Source organism: Bombyx mori, chromosome 27, assembly GCF_030269925.1.
Source record: "Bombyx mori chromosome 27, ASM3026992v2".
NCBI classification, from domain to species: domain Eukaryota; kingdom Metazoa; phylum Arthropoda; class Insecta; order Lepidoptera; family Bombycidae; genus Bombyx; species Bombyx mori.
Genome location: NC_085133.1, coordinates 8,027,603 through 8,049,463, shown reverse-complemented (window position 1 = coordinate 8,049,463; position 21,861 = coordinate 8,027,603). Strand labels below are relative to the sequence as shown.

The window sequence follows — 21,861 nt, the reverse complement described above, 5'->3', positions numbered from 1 at the left end:
AGGCACAACTAGACATAGTGATGGATGGATGCTCTAACCAGTCACGATGCTCTTTCTTTTTTCCTATTTTTTAGTTAGCTCGAGGGGTTATTCTAGATTCACCGAATTAGTAGGTGAGCTCGTGGGGCTCAAACCGGAGTGTTGCTAACACTGGCCCTAGTAAGAGCAGTGCTTCGCAGATTCTACCACCGGATCGGAAACGCAACCCACTGAGGAAACCCGGCGAGAAACTCAGTGGGCTGTCTCAGTGCTCAGTCTATGGGTTAATTTACTCATCAAGCCCTTCGTTGCAAGAGACGAGTTCGGCGAGGTGACCGAGATGCTTTTGATTATGTCTATGGGCTCCAGTAACCACTTAAAAACCAGGTGGGTTGTGAGCTCGTCCACGCACATAAGCAATAAAAAAAATAATGTATTTTTACGTATTGTGTTGATACTTTATATTTTCCTAGAACAATACAATCACAAACATCTTCACTTGCACGTAAATAAGGAGAGAGGGGTAAAAAATAAAACTACAATTTTAATTCATAGTCTAATTAAAAAAAATAGGAAATTTGAAACAATAAATTAACCACCTAAATATAAATAGGTTAAATATATCTCTTTTCTCTTTCGATCACATCAATCACTGAAACCAGAGGGCACTTCCTTTTAACAAAAACACTTAAACGTTTTCTTCATACAAACTTTGTTTTTACTACATTTCAGACCTAATACAATTAATGTTGTATACTCTGTTATAATCTTATTGACATTAGATGAGATAGAAAAGGTCATTCAAATTTAAAAAAAAAAATTATATTATATTAGTTAATCTGGCCAACTTAGATTCACCGTTGCAAACTTTTCAAATGAGGTTAAATAAAAAATACAAACTAAAATTCTTTTTTATAGTTTGAAGTTAAGCCGAATTTACATTACGAAATTAGTGGCATGAAATTAATTTCGTGACATTAGTTTTACTAACAGTTTCACGTGTAATTTAATACTTTCGTAATGCATGCATTAATTTCATGCATGGAAATTAGTTTCGTGCCCTGCGCGATTTTTTGGTGAAATTAATGTCATGCAACTAATTTCATAGTGTAAACGCGACGTGAAACTAATGTCGCGAAAGGGCCTGCGCTGTGCGGACGTGTGTATTGTTAGTTCGGACGCGCTTCAAGCGTTGAAAATGGCAAACCAACGATGGAGTACAGAAAAAAATATAGATCTTATTAATGAATATCAATGACAAGGGTCCCGAAACACCTACAGTAAAAAATCAAAATTATCTTCACTCATTCGAAAATAGTTTTTATAACTCTCAGGATCTTCATCTGCTAATTCAGAAACTAATTTCGTTGCACCTAAATGCCTTCTTGTTTGACCATCCTTGAATCTACCAACTTTTTTTTCTTGATAGTCTTTTTTTAAGTTTATAGGTATATAAGCATTTCTTTAGCTACATTAAATATAGCAAATTACAGCTTTGATGTTGAAGGCGCCATGGCTACTGCGATACTGTGGATTTCGCGACACTATTTTTTTAACGAAATTACTTTCGCATATATCGAAACTACTTCCGTGAAACTGAGCTCAACATGCATGACACTAATTTCGTAATGTAAACTCGGCATTAATCTTTGTAAAAGGTGGCGCTTTTTTTTTAATTGCCTATTCATCTCTTGGTCATGGGTGCAGGAAACATAAATAACATGAGCATGCCTCAAAAAAGCAATATCTTTCATAAAAGTACTGTAGTAAATAGAGACGTTATGATCAATAATAATCACTCAACCCTAGGTGTTTTAAAGTTTTAGCTGTGATTTTTTTTTACTATCACGTTTTTGAAGTTATGTATAAGTAATGCGCATAAAAATATAAAAAGTCAATAAAAAAAATTTATTACACAATAATTTATTATATTTTTAAGTTAATTTATGAATGGAACTAATTTCACCAGTGAAATTTTGCCTTAGAAAATCTAAGGCAAAATATCGAAATTAAATTGAAAAAATGAAATTAGAAAATGAAATGAAAAAATGAAATTAGAAAATGAAATGAAAAAATGAAAATTCATTAAATTTCACATTACTCTATACATAACTGATTGAGAAAGAAAAAAAGTAGTAGGCGATTGACTGTACAATAACTTAGGCAATACCGCGTTGAAAGTTAGTACAATAGAATGTAATTAGTTTTTATAATACACTTGATACATCCTGAGTGTTTAGAGGCATAAACTTCTTTAAATTAAAATAATTTGCTCAAGAGAATCAAAGTTTCTCCAGATTAATTAAATACTGAATTTTATATAATTTTTTTCTGACCTTGTCTCATAGCTGCTAAACATGGCTTTCACTTCAAGACGTGTGGACTTCACATAATCAATCACATCAAGGAGCAACTGGACTTGCGATAAATTCAAAGGAGCTTTACTGGGGATTATTTTAAACTTTTTTAACACTAATGTCCTTAAAAATATTAAAAAGAAAGTTTAAAGTAAAAATTAAAAACATAAAAATAAAAACATTACAATAGATACATATTTACAGTAAAATCGCAATTACGAGGAAAACTTATTCTCATTTTCTTATGATATAATTTTCAACAATACATTTTAAAGTTTTTCCCGTTCAATTGTAAAAAAAATTCAACAAAAAAATTCAACACCGCAGCTTATTATGCATCATGTGATAGAGAATCTTTGAAATTAAATTTTAATTACTGTAAAATAAATAAAGTTATTTTACAACATGAAAAATCTTTATATTATTATATATTTAGTAATACTGTATTCTTTTCTAAGATATACGGTAATTTTCGGTGCCCTAAACTTATTTACATAATATTAAAGTGTATGATTTCTGTATATAATCCTTATATGCGTGTTAAAATGGGCATTAGGGGCACAAATTGTACTCAACTAGGATCACACATCAAGTCCTTTATATGAATTTAAGAATCTTCATTTGTTATTATTGAGAAATAGTTTGAAGTATCAGTAACGTGGCTACAATAGATTTTGTCTTTGGGTACTACTTCAGTACAAGGCGTTAAATTCGTTTTTTTTTTAAATTAAGATCTAGTGAATGAGTCTCGCGTTAATCTTCTTTTTGTATGTTCTTTTACTGACGCAAAATTGGGTTGAATCTTTAATGAGCAACAAATTATACATGCTGACAACAATCAAATGCTCATGGTAAGAAACAACAGTTACTTCATACAAAAAAAAGGAATAGAAATACATAAGTTTTGATAAAAATTAGTACCTATTTCTGTCCTTTAAAATTGATTTCTCTATCAGAAAACAAGCATAAGTATCATTCTATGACTTTGTCATCATCCAGCCATATATTTTATTTTTCAAGGTGCAGTGCTTATTTCGGGGCAATTTACAAGATTTAGTATGGAAATAATTCTTTTACAAAATTTTGGAATTTCATTTGAATTTTCCACAATCAAGTTGGCTGTTGTAGTAAATTTTAAACTTGAGAGATTATTGTGACCATCATTCCTTAAATCACAACTTTTTGAATAAAAAACCAATAAGCTTTTTGAGATCAATAAATTTATTAGTGGAAATCAAACTGATAACTAAGTTTAAAAGAAAAAAAAAACAATATTATTAAAACCTATTCAAAAGCTATTTTTAATTATTATATTTTTAGTGCAGTTTTAGTACTTATTGTGTGAAAACTTTATCTATTTTTCCTTTAAAAATTCACTTATCTCATATTGTTTCTTTAAAATCTTTCAAAAATGAAGTTAAGATGTAGTTTTACAAGACCTTATGATTTTTCAAATTTCCAATTTAAATTTAGACATATCAATAATATTGTCCATATTAAATGCATTTTTTTGTCAAATAAACAGCTGTAGGATATGTTCAAAATCAGTTAGTATTGGGCAGTGCTAGTAATATAGATTCTTCATAACATATTATTTATAATAGTTTTTTTTTTTAAATCGTATTTGTTTGTGTAATCGGAAATATATTTGTTTAGAAGAAAAAAACAACAATATATATAATGTATTTCCTTTCGATTAAGAAATATCAATGTAACTATTTCATAAACCAATAATGTTACTCAATACTGCCATACGGTTGAACCAAACCTAAAAAATTTTAGGGCCAAATTAATAAATTTCTATAGAAATTAAACGTGAAATAAGAGCATATTCAACATTTCTTACTAGGATATCATAAAAAATCACTTTCAATAGTGTCTTTTAATTATTTTATTTTAAACACTTTTTGAATACATTCAAATACCCTATTCTAACCAGTTTAAAATGTAAACAAAAAATGTAACTTGTAAAACTGCATCACCATTCGCACTTATAAACATAGCCTCTGAGAGACTTTTAAACAATAATTTACATAACCTACTTACTGCATGTACTAAATTTAACGTATCGTGCTTTTAGGTTTCATTGAAGAAATTCGAACCTTACAACACATGAGGTTCAGATCGAAATTTGAAAGGGCACTTGATGGTAATACAAAGTTTTAGAAATGAGGAGATTTATATTATAACTGACAAATATAAATAAATGAAACCGTAATGCTTTCTACATCCTTATTGTCAACATTACATTCTTTAAAAAGTTTTTGATATTATTTTCATAGGTTCTTTTAGCAAATGATACATGACTTTTTATTTATTTAGAAATGGGTACTTGTTCTTTTTCAATACTTTTTCTTTTTCTGTAATTAACAAAATTTGATGGTGCAATGGACCACAAATGGAAGACAACAGTAGCTTGACTGCTACACTGTAATAATTTATCTTTGTTATTATCTCCTCAAATTCATTAAATCGCCTAAAACATCCACAAATGATGTGTACATCTAATGAACAAACGTAAATCTTTCATTCACAACATGAGATCCACACTTGCCTTTCATGTTTATTACTTTTGTTTATCAAATAAGTAAATCATTAACATTACTTACAATTTTATAAACTTTTAAAAGGAAATTCATTCTTCAAAACGTTTATCTAGTTTTTTCATTAAAATAACTTTAGAAATTAAATTATGCTTACAATCAATCATATTTATTATCTATGATTATATGACTATTTTAAGGAGGGTTTTTTAAGTAGAAATACCAATTTTAAGGGTATATTTCTATAAAAACAAATTATGTATTGAGATTTCAGAAACTAATTTGTAATGTATGGTGTTATGTTTGACATATACAATTAATTTATATCCACATCAGCCATTGTCATAGCTCACTTCAAATTATTAGTTTCTATTCATTAACATTAGATACAGTTACTGTTCTTAGGGTCACCAAACATACTATAAGTTACAATCCTACTATATTATAGATCCAGACTCCTGTTTTTACTTTATAATCAATTACTCTTCTAGTTAATAATCTTAGTTTTGAAATAAAAAATTAAATTGTACATTACAAAAGTGAAGTGAAGCAATTTCAATGGAAATATACTGATTTGTCAATTTTTTTAGAATCATTGAATTTATTTTTATATTTTTAATAGCCTCAAAAACTTATCTATAACAAAGTTGGTGACCCAAATACTTCTTTGAATTGTTGACAGGGGTAATTTCTATCGCGTAATAAACAGTCAACCATCAACCAAGATAAAAATTCATACCTGTACTCATGTCCAATCCAAATTTCTTCAACACAACACAGAAAACACATTTACAATTTATGTCCCGATAAATCACTTGTACGATAGCTAGTCTGGTGGTCGATGCACTGCACTAGTATGAACTTTCACAGATTCTTTCTCGGTGGTTTTTTCCCTTCCGTGTCTGTCATTCTTCTCATTGGGCCTACTTCTATCATCGGAGCGCTCTCTCCGATGAGACTTGTGCGATTTATGGCGGGAAGATGAGTGCCGCCTATGATCATGTTTGTCAGACCTCTCTGATCTATGCTTGTCATCTTTGTGCCTATGAGTTTTGTCAGATTTCTCAGACCTTTTGCTGTCAGTTTTTTCAGACTTCGAGTCTTTGTCAATTTTATCTCTAGATTCTGTTCTCTCTGTTTTATCTGATCTGTCAGTCTTGTCTAACTTCTCGGGTTTCTCTGTTTTTAAGTCCTTGTCAATTTTCCCTTCAGATTTTGATGATTTAATATCAAGTCTTTCAGGGGTTTTACTAGACTTTTCTGGTTTATCGTCAGTTTTGTCTGGTTTGTGATCAGGTCTATCTGATTTAGGTTCAACTTTTACAGTTTTCAATTCAATTTTCTCTATAGTCTCTGATTTTTCGACTGGTGTATAAGATTTCTCAGTTTTAATATCTGGCCTTTCAAGTTTTGAATCTGCCTTTACTTCCGCTTTGACCTCCACTTTCTCGGATTTCACATCAGGTTTGTCTGTTTTATCTTTGTCTGACTTCTTATCTGTGTGTTTGTCCTTCGTTTGTGTATCAAGACTCTTGCGTCCACCAGTTGATAGTTTCATGGCGGATTTCTGGAACTTCGCGCTCAGAGCTCTCATTTCGATCACGCCCACTTTGTGTTTTGATGACTTTTCTGTGAATAATAAACACACTTTACTCATATATTTTACTGTGGTATGGTATTTCTTACAGTATTTAATATTGACCTGTTTTTTATTTATTTAATAATAGTGATAATAGTGATTCGTCGCATTTATTATTCATACTCTCTATTATCTATATTTCATTAAATTATTATCTTAACTTCAAATCTACATCTCAATAAATTTTATTAGTTACCGGGTGTGTTATTGATGATCACGGGTTCAGGATCGGCCGCAGGACGTTCTTCAGCCGGAGATGACGCTTCCGATGAAGGATAATATTGCTTTAGACGTAAATGCCATGCTGAAAATAAAAATATCGATTTAGAATACCAACCTTATTGATAATAGAGACATGCACAACCAGAATGACAGATAAACATAACATTTTAAAAATAATGTGAGTTTCTATTGCAACATTACACCCATATAAAATTGGGAAATTAATTTATCATTATACAATGCAATTAAGTACAATTTTAAAATTATGATATTTACTCCAACACTTACCGACTGACGTCACGGCAGAGACTGTCCGAAATTGATGTATAATATTTCTTGGTAAAAAGTAAATATCGTCTGAGCACAGAGGCAATCTTGAATATCGCACTCCCTCTCTGCGTAACTGATTGAGCTTTGCTTCTTCTAGCCTGTTAAAAAAAAAACAGACATTGTATAGGACATTGCTGATTAGGTTTTAACAATCCCTATTTACATGGTTTATTAGATTTCTTGCATCTTCACATGAAAGTCCAATAAATCAGTCTATGTTCAAAATATGGACATAGACTGATTTATTTTAGTATTGGACAATTTACATAAATCTTCATTATACACTGATGGTGAAAAATCAGTTTGATCCGTTCTGAAGATAAGATGTTATCTTTACTTGCTTTTATAATATATAGAAATCATTTTACAAATAAGTTCGCAGGAATTGCAAAATGGTGTCAAAATTATTGTATGCACTGCATTATTATCGAAATCATCGAAATCATTTATCATTTCGTCGCTGTCAAACTAGAATCTGCTGTGTGCAAAAACTCTATTTTGAATTAACGAGTAAAAACATTATCGTATAAAATTTAATATGAAGGTGAATTTTTAAGAACACTATCAAATGAAAGCTATAGACACATAACAGGTTTTTTTATACGGTAGATAGGGCTGTGAACTATACGAAAAGGTCAAAAAGTAAAAATCTCAAAAAGTGCACATAACAGATTTTGGTTTGACAATGATGATTTATTTATTTATATAATTATTTATCTAAATAATCGAAAATAAGGCTACAATAATATTTTTTCATTATGTACATACCATGTGACACACTGCGATATGGGAGGCTCGTACAGATCCAACTGAAGGAGCTGAACGAGTTTGTTGAAGTCGGCCGCGTGGAATGCGACCACGTCTTTCGTTATGCGTCCACGGTCGCTGTCGTCTCCGCACTGGATTCCTTTCAACACACCTGTGCAGAAAACAATTATGTTTAGATCTTACTGACTTTAAGATAAGGTTCATTCTTGTACTGTTTTTGTTGTCTATTAGCAAACACAGGGTGCTTTATCAAAACACAGAAAGTCTTCAGTACCTTTTCAGGTTCTAATCACGTTTCTTAAGGAATATGGGTTGGTACGTGTCATTTGAAGTCGTCGTGGCCTAACGGATAAATCGTCCGGTGCATTCGTGTTGAGCGATGCACCGGTGTTCGAATCCCGCAGACGGGTACCAATTTTTCTAATGAAATACGTACTCAACAAATGTTCACGATTGACTTCCACGGTGAAGGATTAACATCGTGTAATAAAAATCAAACCCGCAAAATTATAATTTTCGTAATTACTGGTGGTAGGACCTCTTGTGAGTCCACGCGAGTGGGTACCACCACCCTGCCTATTTCTGCCGTGAAGCAGTAATGCGTTTCGGTTTGAAGGGTGGGACAGCCGTTGTAACTATACTTGAGACCTTAGAACTTATATCTCAAGGTGGGTGGCCCATTTACTTTGTGGATGTCTATGGGCTCCAGTAACCACTTAATACCAGGTGGGCTGTGAGCTCGTCCACCCAACTAAGCAATAAAAAAAAGTGCCTATTCCTACGCTAAGTAAATTGCAGTCCTCGAGTTACGAAAATCGATCAGGAATAAGATATTGAGTACTTACCGAATTATGTTAGCAAATTATAATATAAGGCGCCCAGTGTGTTTGTATCGAGCAATGCTAATAATTCATTTTACTGATAATATACAACTAACGCAATTTTGTAGACGGACGACGAGCGTTCACAAAAACTTTATAGAGATCATATTGCGAAGCAGCTGGAATAGACCTTCGACTGCGTTCCAGATTGTAAGGCGGGGTATCTATCTACTTCGTTTGCTATAGCGAATACTAATGAGTAATAAGTACATGAGCAACAAACAAATCCCCTGTGATGATCGATCGATTTTGATTGTCCGTAATTTTCTAGAAAACCGAATCTTAAATTTTATCCAACACAACCTCTTAACAATAAGATACCTACCAACAGCGGCTGTAGTGATCCTATCGAGTCCGTGTCCGACGTGGTCGGCGTGAGCCCGCGTCCGGTCTTCGAACAGAAACTCGCGAGCCTCGCTGTACCGCGGCAAGTATTGCAGGTTGCGGAGTTCGTTTATACCCGTCCTGTAAATGATCAAAATCGGGAGGGCAATGTAATCGAAAGCTCTTTGCAGGTTTATGTATCTATTATATTATGTATAAAAAAAGATGGGCGTATTGTGTTGCTTTTGTTTTTTTTGTAATTTTAAATTTCTCTTCTCTGTTCACTTTCTACTTATATGTGATTTTGATTGTGGAAACATATTTGGTTATTGTTTTAGCTATATTATTTAAAATATTATATGTTTGTATTGTACTGTTTGTTTCCCAAATAAATAAATATAACAGGCTAATGAGCTGCTGCTATTTCTACAGAAAAAAATCAATACAATCAGATAGTCTTGTCATTACCAGAGAATGGATTAACAAAAAAAAAACCTTAAACATATATTTTTATTTATTTGGATACTAAACACATTGTTATTCCATGCGAAAAATTGGTGGTAGTGTAATGAAATACTACTGAGACATGTTCCAAGGAGGGGAGGTAGAGATCACATTGTGATATTTATGAGCTCTAGTAAATACTAATTATTAGTACTACATGAATTTATAAAAACCTATTTATTTTAATAAACTAGTCTACTGAATTAATTAAAATGATTTATAATACCTTCTCTTCTTAATTGGACTCTTCCCTAGTTCTGCAGTGGGAACAAGCTGTTCCCCGGGACGAATCCACAATATTGGTCCATCATTCGATTCTTGAGGATCCATTTCCACAGCTGATAATGGACCCCACGGCATGGTCTGAGTGCACAACATAATGATTACATTTATAAAGACAACAATTACTACCATTTTCATCTGTTTCGGGTAAGCTACATATTAGCTAGCATCGAACTTAAGTGTTATGAATTTAAAAAAAAACCTTGCTCAAATAAAATAATATATATTGAGAAGTAATTGTTATATAAAAACAAGCAGATTGCTTTTCTATTATTTTATATGTGAAATAACCTGAAGTAATGTTCCAACTGCCAACATTGATATGAATGTAGCTTCTGTAACTTGTCAAATTTATTTATGAATTGCAAATGATGATGGTAAATAGTCAAGAGCCCAATGGCTATCATGGAAAGAATACTTGGAAGGGGAAACATGATGCAAAACAATCATCAAGTACTTACCATGTTAAGAAATGGACATGAAGCCAGCATCTCCAGCATGTCAGGGAAATAGCCTCCAACTTCCTCATGTACCGTGCCTACCAGAGATATTTGGTGTAACGGACCACAACGGAAAGTGCCTGCTGCATATGTTTGTTGAACCTGCATGAAGAAATATTTTAGGTAAATATAGCGTTCAATACAATAACGCGTTTAGGGTGCTGGTGGTGCTGCCCCGCTTTTGTAGCGCATCAGGGATGTTTGCAGACGCGCACATAGATTGTTTTTACGCTACCATGCGTAAGAGGTGTGCATCTCTGGTAAACAGAGTGAGGGACAGCTCCAACAGTATCCTGAGCATGATCGCAAGCAGGCTGGACTGTATATACATGGGTCGCTGTGGTGCCATCTCCCATGGGATGTTACCACAGTAATTCATTGTGATGTAAATATAACTACTAACATAGGTCTAAGTCTTATTAACAATTTATATGAGTCATGGATACTTGAAATAAAAACATTATTATTATTATTATTATTATTATAGCTAAAATTCCCAATTTCCTTGAAATCATACACAATCAAATTGTTAAATAAGTATTGTGAGCTTAGTAGTATAATCTATATTATTATATTTACGAAAATTGTGCGGACAGAGGAGTATGAAATTTCACACACTTATAGAGTATATTTTTTTTAATTATGCATTAAAAATATATTAAATTGATAAAAAAAATCATTACACACACCATGTAAACATTGTTTGTTTTTATTAATATTTTTCTAAAGTGTAGTCTTGGCAATATCTGTGATTATAGAATAGTCTTTGAAAATAGAACCATATTGGTGTCTTATAATTTCAATTATAGTCGAATTTCGACTACCTGATAGAGGACCACTAGTAATAATTAATATGTATTTTTATATAAGGGTTTTCAATAATTTTATCTGTTCAGTGTAAAGGCTTGCATGATAGCAGATTACATAGTCGCTGATGAAGTACGACGGATTTGCAGACCATCAGTTAAAAAACCTTGGCACTCTAAGATCTTTGATCTCAAGTAATTGATTTACTTCCTGAAAGAGCTGGTATGGCAAGAAGGATATTTAACTTGAATAGTAAAAGGCGCCACACTCTGGGCACGTTAGGGCATACTGGAAGCGGGCACAAGTAGGATGAGTAGGTAAGTTATGTAGCCCTATGTACTTATACTTCGAAACAGTCATATTATATTCCGATTAAATTAAATTTATTTATTATAAAAAAAAAGAACACAATATTCCTAACCTAAAAGTACATGTTATTATCCGCAACATGCTTCGTCAGATTACAGAAATAAAGTTATCAGCAACATGCTTCGATTTGTAGACTACAGATAGTCATTTCACAAAATAAATGAAAATTATATATCGGTATGTGTTGGCATTGACGATGAGGTCTATGTTGGGTAATCACTTAGCACCGGGTAAATTGTGACTTACAAGTAATAAAAAAAAGCCACTTCGATAAAGCGGCACGACACGAGAACCCTCTCATCGTGGCCGCCGGTAACTACATTCCCGATCCTGCGGACAGAATGGAAAGCAGTCGACGTCGCCCAAAACACGTCATCTCGGATCCTCCCGATCCACTAACGGTGCTTCTAGGTACTTCAAGCACCGGTCACCGTTCTCGTCGAACCCGTCGCTTGCGACGAAGGGTTCGACGAGTAAATTAGGGTTACGCTGATATAGCCTCTCAAGGCTCTCAGCTTAGGTAGGAAAAAAAAAAAAAAAAGATGCTGTAGTGTACCTGCTGATAGTATCGTGCGAGCGTGGTAGTCTCGATGTCCGATGCTCTGGCCAACACGCCGGCCTTGACCGGCAGCGTGGGGTGCTTGTGCGCGAGATGCTGGAGGAGGCACGGGAAGGGAGCCGCCGCGCCGCGAACCACGCCGCACACGAACCGGGCCCAACCCTCACTGTCTTCCGAGAACACCAGCTGTCGACACGTTGGACACTCATTACACACTATCTCCACCGTCCTCGTCGACCCGTCGCTTGCGACGAAGGGCTCGACGAGCGAATTAACCCATAGACACAGCCCACTGAGTTTCTCGCCGGATCTTCTCAGTGGGTCGCGTTTCCGATCCGGTGGTAGATTCTGCGAAGCACTGCTCTTGCTAGGGCCAGTGTTAGCAACACTCCGGTTTGAGCCCCGTGAGCTCACCTACGTGTTAGGGTAAAGCTGAAATAGCCTCTCAAGGCTATCAGCATAGGTAGGGGAAAAAAACACTATTTTTTTTTAAATGGAATTGAAATTGGTATTTCAATGATAACAAATGTTATTTAAATGAAACATTAAATGAATACACTTTCACACCAGTTATAATAGCCGGCAAACTTCTTGAGCATTTGTTGACGTAGTGGGGGTAAGTTTGCGCATGGTACACTCACGTGCAAAAACATTATTTACTCTGCGTCATAATGCAATTAAATTATTAAAATCAACATATGTATTTTTTTATATATTTATTAGAACATCAACAAAAAATTTAGGTTAATAATTGTAATAATTTAATCTTGGGGTAAAATAGATATTCCTTCTATTAAGTCAAAACTAGAGCTGTTGCCAGGTCTTGGTTCAGTTGAAGCGAAGCTGGTATTTGTATATTTTTTTTCGTTATCATAATCTTGACCATCATCATCATCACTGTTTTCATCACCCGAGTCGCTATCATCGTGATTAGTCGACATAGGGCTCATCGGTGTAGTTTACAACTCGGTCGATTCGGTCTTCTTTTTTGTCTATAATTAATTATTTTTTGAAGATATTCGATTCGTAGTAATCGAATGTTACTTTTTTCAATTACCAGCTTCCGATTATTTTCTGTTCTTTTTTTCCATCTAAAGCCTAGCTCTTTCATAATACGTCGTAAGCTTCATTCCGAGCCATTAAAATTTATATCTTCTTTAAAATTTTCGAAGCCTTTCTACGGTACGGAGTTTCGCTGCTTGTTATGTAGTTATTATGATTACATCTTTTTATTACAGATTGAACGAAACTATCCATTCCGGTAACTTTCTTCTTCCCTGATCTTTTCTTACCCGGATTCCGAAACACGGCGAGCAAGCCAGAGCCTTTAGCTTCCTTAATAATGCACCTAACAGCCCTCACTGATGGTTTTGTTACTTCCGAAGTCTGTTTTAATTGTTCCATATCATTATTCCCCTGTTTTATAATGAAGCAATATACGTCGTACACAATTTTTCTACCCTTTCTTTTGAATACTACACCGGTTTGTCGCGGCATAGTGTATGTTTTATAAAAAATCAACAAACACTCAACAAATAGCAATGGCAACAAAGTCAACAAGCAATTATAACAAATAACTTAACAATTAATAACGATAGACTTTTCACTGTACGCAAGCGTACTTTGGGAGCAAGCGGAACGAGGGCGCGGTGCGTGACACAAGGTTCGACTGATCTACCAATAACGCGCTCGATACGATTTCCCCTGCCGTCGCGCCTCACCCTCACCACCAAAGTGATCTAAAATTCGGTTCTGCACAGTCAAGGTCATTTGCTCAAGATGTTTGCCGGTTACTATACAAAGATGATAAACTTATAATTTTCTGATGTGCTAATATAAGAATTTATTTCTTTTTTATAATAAATATAACTTATCAGTCCTTTATTTTTTTCTATAATTTTATTTGCGTAAATTGGTGGAGAGCTCACAGCCCACCTGGTGTTAAGTGGTTACCGGAGCCGATAGACATCTACAACGTAAATGGGCCACCCGCCTTGAGATATAAGTTCCAAGGTATCTGTATAGTTACAACGGCTGCCCCGCCCTTCAAACAGAAACGCATTACTGCTTCATGGCAGAAATAGGCAGGATGATTGTACCCACCCGCGCGGACAAACAAGAGGTCCTACCACCAGTAATTACGCAAATTATAATTTTGCGGGTTTCATTTTTATTACACGATGTTATTCCTTCACCGTGGAAATCAATCGTGAACATTTGTTGAGTACGTATTTCATTACAAAAATTGGTACCGGTGCGTCGCTCAACACGAATGCACCGGACGTCTTATCCGTTAGGCCACGACGACTTCTACAATTGAATTGAAATTGGTATTTCAATGATAACAAATGTTATTTAAATTAAACATATATTTTTTTACCTTTAGAAACTCTTTGGCCAGAGACTGCTGTTGTTGTTCGCCCAGCATGTCAACATCTCGCTGGTGAAGGTACACTACACTGGCACCACCATTTGGGTGGGTTTCGACTCGCATTAACCTGTAGAAAAAATTTGAATGAGTGATAGCTTTTACTTCTAAAAGCCTATCTTTCTAATCTTCAGACCAATTTAATTTCTGTCTAAGCCATTAGGAATAAACATAACAGTAATATAACTGCAGCGGGCTGATAAAACTATAAGTATATGTAACAAAATATACTCTTACTTGTTTTTAAAGGTCTGCATTTTGGTGACAGAAATATAGTGGTAAGTTGGACTGGTATAGTTTATAAGTATTGCCTTTTTTTTTTATTGCCTTTGTAGGCAGACGAGCGCACGGCTCACCTGATGGTAAGTGGTTACCGTCGCCCATGGATTTCAGCAATGCCAGAAGCAAAGCCAAGCTGCTGCCTACTGCCTACTGCTGCCTATTTCTCCCATAAAACAGTTATGACATTCGGTTTAAAAGTTTAGGACTCAAAACGGCTGGAAACGATCATGGTAATGTCTATAGTCTTCAATAACCACTCGGCACCTCATATCTACTCGTGGGCCTCTCAGAGAATGTCATTCACAGAAATGACATTATAGGTTTCCCTACCAATTTTCCATATATCTCACCTGTGATATTTAAGCCCTTTGATGTCAGGGTTCTCCATCAAAGTTCCCCATCCTTCCCCAATACAAACGGGGGCGGCTCGATCACGCCTGCACTGAACGCCGATTGAACAGCGCTTCACACGAGACCTTCGCCTACAATGGTGACACGATGAATGACGCGATGACCTGAAAGTAATAGCACTTTATTAACATATCTTTTATTGCTTTTTTTTACTAAAACTGATAACAGACATCATTTCCGATCAATAGGTACAAACAGGGTGTTCCAGGAAGAATGGATAATCCTGAAACACCTCATAGTAGAGCTATTGGGGAAACAAAATAAAAAAATAAAAATAAATATTTCTTAGGTATTTAAAAAAAAAACCATTATTTTCCCGACTACTGCGCGTTTCTGTAATATGCAACAGCTACAAACATATGAAACCCACAGGGATTTTGGTGTTATAACATTCTACATGGACTATACCAATGGGAATGCACTAAACCATATGATATGATATACCTGTTTAACTTTTTGTAAAAATTAATCTGAACTTAAATTTTAATCATGAAATGTAGTATTTTTATATAGGTAATTAATTTGGGTACTACCTGAAATTTTTTATTTTGTGTCCTCAATAGTTCTACTATGAGGTGTTTCAGGATTATGCATTCTTTCTGGGACACCCTGTATATATGCCAAACGCTAGAAGCTGTTTATGAATATATGAAATATTGTTATGAGATTAAGGAAATGTCATTTAAAACAAGGGTTGTTTATTTAAATTAGTAGAAAAAAGCAGTATTGTTATGTTGAAATATACCTGTCTCTATCTTTATCTTTCTCTCGTTCTTTTTCTCTCTCTTTTTCTTTCTCCATCTTGACATGTTCATTCTCAATGTTTACTTTAACCTCATTATCCTTAAGACTCCTGATGGCAGGATATACTTGTAACATACCACCTTCTTGTTTCAGTTTTAATGGTAACTCAAGATTTCCATAACATGGTAACTCTCTTCTTGGTGTTGCCTGGAACCTTATTGCCCTTAATGTAAGACTGAAATGTGTGGCTGGCCTTCTAACTGTCGAATTGTCTAGAAGAATATTGGATCTTGTGACCCGTGGATATTTATATTTAAACATTGATTGCTGTAGATGTGTATTGATGATACGTAACTGGCGGGACACTGATGAGAAGATTTTCTTCGTTACATCATTATTGGCTATTTTGTTTGTAAGTTGAGTCTGTTTCCATGATGCATTAAGGCCTCTGAACCAATCAGATTTTAATGGTTCTTGATTCAATTCCGCTAGACAAAAATCGTCTCTTTGAGAGTCATATAGTAAAGGATTCATTAAATTTGGTGTTTTGTTCATAACATGAAGAGTTAACACAGCTGCATCTCCATACCCTCCTGAGTCAAAAACGGGCCATATCTTACTCAACTTTGCAGGTTTTGTATCATCACCCCACAAGGATACCACCTTTGAAGAATCCTGACTACGTTTTCGTTTTTTACCTGTTGAAAAAGGGAAATTTTACAAATAGTAAAGTAATTTAACTTTGTAATTTATTTTAGACATTCTACTATTAGTGTACTTAGTGTAGTCAAAGTGTTATTATATGCATTACTTTGAAATAATTTATGAAAATATAATAAATAATAATATAATATGTATATTACTCAACAAGAATTTATGTTATACAGCAAGACTATAACTTGTGGCATAGTGACAATTTTTGGGTTTATAGAGTACTGATTTAAAATAAAATTATATGAAGAAACACAACACAGAACTCGGCAGTTCTTATCTTTCAAAATTGGTATGCAATTTCATTACGTGTGACGATTCACAGCCAAAATAAATGACATGCTAACATAGATTTTTTAAGGAGAGCAATGGTTCATATCAGCCGATAACCATAGGATAACAAACACAGCAATCAGCCATAAATGAAATGATGCATTCAAATTAGAATTAAAATGATCAAATATTATTATTTGATTTCAAATAAAAACCACAATTCTATCCCAATAATTTGGAAGATTGATTTAATTACCTAATCATACAATTACTTTTCATATGGTTTAGTTAATGATGACCTGTTGCCTATGTTAATTTCGCGCTTAGTTTTTTTTCATCTTTTTTTTTTACTTTTTTTCTCGCTTAGTTGAAATGTGTATATTAGCAACAATGAAAATATGTAAGTACAAAATGCTATGCTATTATTATTTTTGTGATCCTTATCTTACCTATGTCTGCATTAGTATACATATACTAGATAGGTATACGTGTGTTATCTTTGCATATGAAATCAACATTTAATAAGTGCCCAAGTCAGGTTCGTATTTCAACAGTGAATAAATAATTATGTCTGATGGAAGACTCGAAAATTAAAAAACATTTTATGAGGCTAGTTTGACATTAAAACTTAACATTCAGAATTGCAGTAATTCTTTGTCTAGCGAAGCTTTGAAAATACAGATGGAGTGTACAGTCAAATACATAATGCGCACAAGTGCATGCTGTTTTTGAATTAACTATTCAGACAAAACTTAGCCTACTAAATGAAAGTAGTTATTTAATTAGTGTTATGCTATTAAAGATACACGAAAAAAAAAACGTTATTTTCTAGATTTTGAAAATTTAAAGATATTGAACCACAGGTCTTTGATGCTTTCACGGATACAGCACAGACTCCTTCAAGGCGACGTGCGCCGGGAGGCCCCAGAGGACCCGAAGGCGAAAGTAACTAAGAAAGCAGTGGAACGTCAGGAAAAGCTTGACTTTCACTGCATTGATCTGTCGCAGTGTAACAGTTTCCAGAAAACTCCTGGCTCCTGTCTTTACAGATTTGGGACAAACAGTAAAGACCGCGCGGCGCTTTAACTCAATCTGCGTACTACCCACACATCTAACCGTATTTTCACAGCCGGTCGCGACTCCTATCCTGTAGATGCATTCACGAAACCGCTTCCCTTGAGCTATTAGGTCTCCTTCGGGCAGTTGTTAGCTAATCCCACCCCTCCTGGCTAAGCCTGTGTTCGCCCACATGTCCGTATCAAGCTGGAAAGACCTTCAGACCACCCTACCTTCCCAAAAAAAATGTAACTGCAGACTGCGTACAATTTAAACTAATAAGTGATCGTTGGCATTATGACGTGGTTATTTCCTGGTTCAGATTCTGCGAAGTATCCCGGGACAATAGAGACACCGCCTTGGCGCTTTGTCTCGCAGTCGATCGAAATGGCTAACGTTGAATCGTTTTCGTAGATCTGGTGTAAAGAACGGTTTGGATGTCCGAAGAATATTCTGCCTCCGTCTCAAAAAAAAGATTTGTAAAGTATGCTTTCTTAGCAAGTCCAGAAATAGCTACAGCATGTTGTTCTTTTCAATTACACTTAGCTTATCTTATATATCGTAATTTAAATATTACAAAATTTATCATTTCAAAATCTAATTGATTTCAATGTATTATTTCAACGTAGGAATTCTTTCGGAATTCTTAAAATGGATGCAAAAATTGTCGAGACACCTAAAAATAGATGATACAATAAATTTGTTTAAAATTGAATTTTGTAAAGGGGAAACTGCCATTACTCTTCTATTTTTGATAGGTTCATCGGAATTATAAAAAAAATATATCAAAGTGAAACATATTTTTCTTTTTATTCATATCATCAAGTGCCCTGGAACAGATTTGTAGCAGTATAATCGTCACTTAGAGCAGATACTCCAGGCTATGTACATCTAATAAATCCCAAATTATCCAAAAAAAATAATTAAATTATAAATTGCCCCAAATTAAAATCCAATTTCCTCAGCCTATAGAAGGGTTTAAAGATTTGCAATATCAGTGGCATTGCTACTGGTTTCGGTGGATTTCCAGGCAGCAATGCACATTTTGTGTCTTAGTTTTGTTTTCTATGACAAAATGTTGAGGGTTAAGCATATAAAATTTTAGGAATTTAAGGGTTATCTATGAATTATATGAGTGAGTTTATGATATGCTTCTGAATATAGCTCTGTGTTCTTTGATTTTTTATTAAGTTTGAGTCACAGAGTGCAGATTCAAGATGATTGGTGGCTCTAAGTCCAGGTAGGTTTGATGATTCTGTGATTTATAGAAAGTATGTAGTTAGCTTAGTGAGTAGCTAGTGGTTTTAATACGCTTACAGAATCTGTCGATTTAAATATATGCCTAAGAATATTATAATTTCAATAATTAAAGCAGGTCCAATATAAACTTCATGGGTGGGTAGTTACCCTATCTATGAATGAATGTTATATGGACTGACTTTGTAGCAATGGACTTTATTCTACACTTTGAAGTAGATCTGAATTTTGTGAGGTTGGCTCTGCGCCAGTATAGCAATATAGTCCACAACGGCAACTGTTGTTCTCTGTGTGTAGGGTTAATTATATGCAAAAAATGTGTGAAAATGTTGTGTGAGTCCTTAGCACTGGAAGCCCAGGCTTTGAATACATGTCAAGAAATGCTGTAGAGGATTTTTAGAAGAGTTAAATTGCAGAAATTGCAGACTCTATGGACTATTCAATCATAGAATTATTATTGATCAGAACTGGTGATCTACAATAAATTTTTGCAGGCAGCTTCTGGAGCAAGCAACATTCAAATAATTTTAATCTCACTGATATTAAGCTTGTGGATCTTTATACTAAATTGGTTTTCACATTTTCTTATCATTGAGATTTGTAACTACACTAAATTCTTTTAAGTTATTTTTTTTACTTTCAAAATATTATTGGTTAATGTTAGTATTGTAGTCTTTTAAATGTGCAGATTATAAGTAACTGTAAAAATAACTAGAAACAAAATCAATAAAATTAAACACATTCTTACAACAATTTGCTTTGAAATAAATCTTACAACATTTTCATCATTATCTGCTTAAGAAAACTATACTAAGTGCTAACCATGCTAAGTGGAGGAAATGTCTTCGGATTGGAAAAAAAATCATAGTTTTTTTTGTTTGGTTCTCAAAAAGTTTTACTCAAACCGTAAATAATCTTTCAGTATAGATTAGTAAATAAGCTCACAGTTCACTTGGTGTAAGTGGTTACTAGAGCTTGTAAGCATAATGTATATGTCATCACCCATCTTGAGACAAGCGGAGGAAGATCATCATCATCATCATTATCCTACCCTTCTCCCAGCTACCTGGGGGCGTCGCAACATGTTTTCTTGTTTCAACCTCTTCTATCATATACCATTTCTTCATTCAATCCAGTCTTACCCATATCATCTTTCACACAATCCATCCATTTCTTCTTAGGTCTACCTCTTCCTCTATATCCTTCCACATTCATAGTTAACATTTTCTTACCAACCTCATTTTCATTTCGTCTCATCACATACATGTCCATACCATCCCAAACGCGCACTTCACAGCTTCTCTGGTACAGGTGCCACTTTCAGACTTCCTCTAACATATTAATTCCGTATTCTATCCATTCTCATTACTCCACACATCCATCGCAACAATCGCATCTCTGCTGCATAGAATCGCCTTTCATCCGGTCACAAGTGGTCGAAGATTCAAATGTATAATAAATATAAAAGATGTACTACCCTTCATATCTAAATGGAGTAGAGTAGTGTTTTGTGACAGAAATAGACAGGATCGTGACACCTATTTAAGCTTACAAGACTTCCTACCACCAATAAAATGTCTACCACCATTTTATATTACTTCTTTTCAAATAATGCAACAAGTAGAAAGTAGTATTCAACCATCAGCAAGGTCGATGATGCAATGATTTCAGAAATTCTTAGAACTAGCCATTCACGGCGCACAAAACCTTAGTTGAAATTGTAAAAGAACGTTTACCCTATGAATTTCATGAAAAAACGCATAATGACTGTTTATAAACATTTTTGACCTCAAATGATGTAACAAACAAAATAATAGGTTACTACTTTTCCCACCAAAATTTATAGCGAGTTAATGAATGATATTGATTTAAATGGACCTTTAGCCATCAATGTTAAGCTTCAAATTGTGCTGCAATTATATATATAAAAGTAAAATACCTTTGGATTCGATAGATGTATGGATATGTTTGGTTGACACACTTGGATCGCATCCCGGCCTCGAAGGTTTTTTAGTGTCATGCGAGATGCGACGCCGCTTAGAAGCCTCACCGGCACAACTTTCGCCGTTCGCTTTGCGATAATCACCGCCGAGTTCAAGATTTTCACCAGCTTTTACGTGGGACAATCTTGCTTCGTTCGATGACGCCATTGTGGCGGCGACAACAGTTTCACGATAAAACGATCACTTCCAGTTAATTAAACATGGACGCTACTTGTTTGCTATATCTCGAAAACGAATAGAAGATTCAAAATCACAATGGACGATTAGAAACATTCAATGCGAATAAAAAACAACTTGCGACGCCATTTCTGGTTTCTCAGCACTTCTCTTTTTTTACTGGAAATTCGTACACATCGTCAAGCAACAGTAGCTAGACTATACAGCCATAGATTATACAGCCGTAGCGACGGATGCATTTTTTATTTTATTTTTATATTTATTTAAATTTAAAACTATTTGCTTCAGTACCTAGGTGTAACATTAAATAATTAATAAAAAAACGAATAATGTCGAATTAAAACTAAATAGAAAATCTGCAAACGAGAGCATTTTAGTGACATCTAGTGTCAGTGTATGGTATTAATTTCATCGATTTTTTTGCACTTTTTAAAGAATTGTTAGATGGCAGTACA

At 34.3% G+C, this 21,861-nt stretch overlaps 1 protein-coding gene across 1 annotated transcript; it reads right to left on the bottom strand.

Annotated features, from left to right (window-relative positions):
* Positions 1 to 521: 521 nt before the first annotated feature.
* LOC101746280 (lysine-specific demethylase RSBN1L) lies at positions 522 to 21,608 on the bottom strand. The gene is made up of 12 exons (XM_012697775.4): positions 21,166 to 21,608; positions 15,931 to 16,627; positions 15,125 to 15,289; positions 14,445 to 14,562; positions 12,062 to 12,250; positions 10,291 to 10,431; positions 9,774 to 9,910; positions 9,045 to 9,184; positions 7,839 to 7,989; positions 7,029 to 7,168; positions 6,715 to 6,822; positions 522 to 6,508 (listed from the first exon to the last, which is right to left on the bottom strand). The coding sequence occupies exons 1-12, from the start codon at positions 21,374 to 21,376 to the stop codon at positions 5,706 to 5,708; spliced, it is 3,000 nt and encodes a 999-aa protein (XP_012553229.1). The 5' UTR covers positions 21,377 to 21,608; the 3' UTR covers positions 522 to 5,705.
* Positions 21,609 to 21,861: the final 253 nt, after the last annotated feature.

What these genes read in the sequence shown, in the direction of transcription:
- LOC101746280 (XM_012697775.4), bottom strand. Translation starts at nt 21,376, where the DNA reads ATGGCGTCATCGAACGAAGCAAGATTGTCCCACGTAAAAGCTGGTGAA. An exon ending in AGTCCAATTAAGAAGAGAAG is followed by an intron (nt 9,185 to 9,773) that starts GTATTATAAATC and finishes GATCATTTACAG; the next exon opens with GACGGGTATAAACGAACTCC. An exon ending in GATCACTACAGCCGCTGTTG is followed by an intron (nt 7,990 to 9,044) that starts GTAGGTATCTTA and finishes TTTTCTGCACAG; the next exon opens with GTGTGTTGAAAGGAATCCAG.